Here is a 3,973-nt window from a genome sequence, read left to right as displayed (position 1 = left end):
CCCCTGAACCCCTGGCGAGCCAAGAAATCATAAAGATGGACCTCGCACATTGCTTCATCCACCGACGCCCCAGGCAGACAGAAGAGGTGCGCTTCATAGGGGCTGATTATGGGTCGTGGAAAACGAGAATTGGGGTTTTTATGTTTCAAAAACTTATGGGTAGCTAGATTGTTCAAACCAGCCCTGCGCACTGGGCATAGTTCATTCATTTTGTGGCTGGAAAAATTTCTACGGTAAGGCGTGGTCAGCCACATGTTGATCGCGTCCCGATGCACGTCCCTTAGCAACATCGCTACAGGGCAAAAAAGTATCTTACAAAGGATACCTGAAAAGCGGGAATATCAAAGCACTTCGTATATTTGATAACAGAGAACACGTCAAAAAAATACCGTTTGTTTAATTTTTAATTTTTTACTTTTTTTTAATTTTTTTGCGAAAACCCCGTCGTGGAATCGGCGCTAATCTTTAGCGGGAAAACATAGTTTATATTTTCAAATGTCCTGCCTATCTTGGATGTAGCGGATAGTCCCACACCCCTTCTCGCCTTTTTTTTTTTTTTTTTTTGTCATGGGTACTCAAACTTATACAGAAGATGTACTCCGGATAGTTAATCTTATTATTGTTATGGTTGGGGACCCGTAACGATCCCCATATACGGCTCATCACGTGTGGTGGAATGGTGTTAGGGGGTACTACGGCTACCCTATCACGTGCCCCCCAACATATTGTGTTGCTCTCGCGTAGATGGTCGTTATCCTCCTACAAATGGCCGCCACTGCAACCACTGAGAAGATGTGATAATAAGAACCCAGGGACATTGCGCTGAGGTACAGTAGATTGGGCGGGAAGGATAAGTAATTTATTAGCCTCAACTTCCTTTGCCCGATCACTGGCCCAACTTCCAGGTGCTGGATAGACCTTCAAACTTTGGTGGTTAAATTACTTCAACCAAAGGTTGTATTCTCGCCGAAGGCTACTTTCCCTCGAATGCGTTCGGCGATGGGTAGCTGGACAGCAACGATGTTTGCTGCATAAGGGAGCCGTCACGGCCAATACCTCTCATTCGCACCATTCCAGGAAGGAAATTAGCTTCAGGGAGGAAATAAACAAAAGCACTCTCTGATTGGCTATTCTTCAGAAGTTGAAAAACTCAATCACCGGACAATTTATCTCTCGCACATAAAAGTGAATTCGAGAGTTAAAAAGCCCTAAGGTCTAATCTGTACTTTTTTATTTTTTCGTTTGGTGGGGGGGGCAGGTGGGTCGGGAGAATGTCAGATAGCCACCCTCTCATCCGTAATCGATACAAGAGTCCAGACCAATCCTTCTCACCCGCTCCTAGGCAGGGCAGCAATATTTATATATAATCCAAATCGGTGTGAAAAAGCGCTCCCTTTTTTAAGTTTTTCTCGTGGGATTGTATTCTGTAGTGTGCTTTGCAAATTCCCACGCCGCATGTTTAAGCGCCCTTGGCCAACACTAAAAACATGTCATAACTGCACGACACCGTCGTGCAGTTTATCGCATGCATGTACGGAGTAATATGCAAGACATGGCGGGATGACGAAATGAAGTGAGCCATCCTTGGCATCTAGGCTCACAGCAAGCCATCCTTCCACTTCCACAGCCGCCTTGCGATTCGAGCCTATTAAATTTCTCTGAGGCATTTTCCTTTTACCAGCCCATGCTATTTCTCCATTAAATTGTCTAGCATTATTAAAGGGCTGGGGAAGGTATTGTTTTCCCACGGTTCGAGGGCCCACAACCAGCCACGGCCCCACCGCGCACTGTTCTCGACTCCTTCCGCACAACGTGGAAAGAAAGTCGACCCATATGGCGATGACTAAGCATCGTGGGCTAAGCTGCCGAGGTGGGTCTCCTCTCCTTTGTGGAGCAACTAGTGCACGGCATGCCATGGCCCATTCATCCATTGCTCGAGACTCAAGAGAGTTTATCTCAGCGGGGTTTGGGGGAAAACGTGCTAAGGCTCGCCATTAGCGCAGGCCAAGTTCTAGATTTGAGTTTGTGATTTGGGCGCTGGATATTCCATAATCACTTGCAATTCTCAATTATGTTCACGAATGAATGGAGATAATCTCTCATCCCACCACAACTCCCGTAGCTTCCTCGCCTTTCAGTCTCCCTCTCGCTGCCTTCGAAACAGCACTTTAACCCTCTCCCAAAACCCATAGGATCTGGCTACCTTCAACAACCCGTAAGCAACCACCCTGTAAACGATCGTGCATACGCCCAACGCCATCAAATTCATCTCAGGGTTCTTGTCCAGATTATATAGCTTCAGCGCCTGTTCACCTGTCTCTATAGGGCAGTTGCCACTAGGCATGCGCTGGGAATCACTACAGGTGAAATGGTGATTGGCCATCGAATAACTGGCCAGGTTCGCAACCGCGTATTTGATGGGGGATAGGTGGTTAAACGCTTGGATAACGGCGGGGATGTTGAGGCTCATAACGCCGCCGAGAATGTTGGCGATGGACAGAAGGATCGACGTAATGTTGACGGAGAAACCGGCGTGAGAGAACAACGTGCAGAACATGATTCCTAACGATTCGCCGCAATTGACAATGCAGAAGCAATTGAAGGCTGCGATGAGAAACATCTCCACCGTCCGCTGCATACCAATAGCAAATGCCATTAAGGCGCCAAACACCAGCGAGGAAGCAATTTCGAAGGGGACTTCGAGAATCGTGTACTGTATAACGAATGCCTCGATGGAGTAACAGTTATCTTCTTGTTCGCGGTAAAAGACATCTCTTTCGTTAGGGTATATAGCGATATTTTGTAACATCCCTGTTTATGATTAACTGGCTGTCTCTCTCTCTTTCCCTCTCTGGAAAAGAAAAGAAAAGAAAAGAAAAGAAGCCTCCAGTTTAGGCAGGGCCTGCGGATTTCACTTACCAACAAAGTACAAAGCAGCGAACTGCTGAAGGATACCCATCCTCGACTGAACGGCCTCATAGTCGTTTCGCAGAGGAGCAAAAAATAACGATATGATAATTGACATTCCAACTACTTGCATCGTCCGTGCAGCGATAAGTGGGGGTTGTCTCCGTAGATTAATCAGGGATCGACGTAGGACCAAAGGGAAAATGACATGAAAGGAGTTGATTTGTCTCATAAGACTTCCAAGTTGTTCAGGAGTGGCAATCGTCGACGTTTGACGAGTTAACTCCGCTGGCATTTCTGCCCAATTTGAGATCAGACACTGCACTCTTGAACGGGTCGCAGTTTCTCGCGTTATCTCCTGGAGGTCCACTGTGATTAAATCCAGAACAAAATCGGCCGGGTTTGTAGTTTTGGAGCATGGATACCCAAGCTGCCCAAAATAGGATAACATCTCAGCCCCCTTTCCTGCGTAGACGGGGTGGCCACCTCTAGACAGCAGCAAAATGTTGTGGAAGTAACGGAAAATATCTGATCTGGATTGGTGTATCGTAAGAATAAGAGTCCTCCACTCGGCTGCCAGACCTTGCAAAACCTCGATAATAGATGTGGCCGTGAAAGCATCTAGACCAGATGTCGGTTCGTCCAGGAGCAAAATCTTCGGGTCCGTTAAGATCTGTATCGCAATGGTAGCTCTCCGTTTCTCCCCACCGCTAATACCCTTGATAAGGTCGCTGCCAATTAAACTGTTTGCGCAATCCTTTAGGCCCATTTTCAGAAGAATTTCTTCCGCACGCCGGTTTTTTTCTTCCTTTGACATCCACGAAGGTAGGCGCAAGCCAGCAGCAAATTGGAGGCTCTCCCGTACCGTTAAAGACGGCATCAGAGCATCATCGTCTTGAGTCACAAACGAAGTGACCGACCTGATTACGTTTTCAGAAGGCGCCGCGCCATTATAAAACATTTCACCGCCAATACGGTATCGAATTCCAAAAGAGCCTTTTAGTCTCCCAGCAAGCGAACAAAGCAGCGAAGTTTTCCCACTTCCAGATGGTCCCATGATAATGTT

General features: G+C 47.0%; 1 protein-coding gene across 1 annotated transcript; it reads right to left on the bottom strand.

Moving 5' to 3' along the window:
• Positions 1–2,134: 2,134 nt before the first annotated feature.
• HCAG_05438 (conserved hypothetical protein) lies at positions 2,135–3,964 on the bottom strand (the record flags this gene model as incomplete). The annotated part of the gene is made up of 2 exons (XM_001539921.1): positions 2,135–2,811; positions 2,920–3,964. The coding sequence occupies 2 exons, from the start codon at positions 3,962–3,964 to the stop codon at positions 2,135–2,137; spliced, it is 1,722 nt and encodes a 573-aa protein (XP_001539971.1).
• Between the last annotated feature and the right edge of the window lie 9 nt (positions 3,965–3,973).

Source organism: Histoplasma capsulatum, genomic scaffold (assembly GCF_000149585.1).
Source record: "Histoplasma capsulatum NAm1 scaffold_5 genomic scaffold, whole genome shotgun sequence".
NCBI classification, from domain to species: domain Eukaryota; kingdom Fungi; phylum Ascomycota; class Eurotiomycetes; order Onygenales; family Ajellomycetaceae; genus Histoplasma; species Histoplasma mississippiense.
Note: the sequence above shows the minus strand (reverse complement) of the source record. Positions and strands in the feature narration are given on the sequence as shown.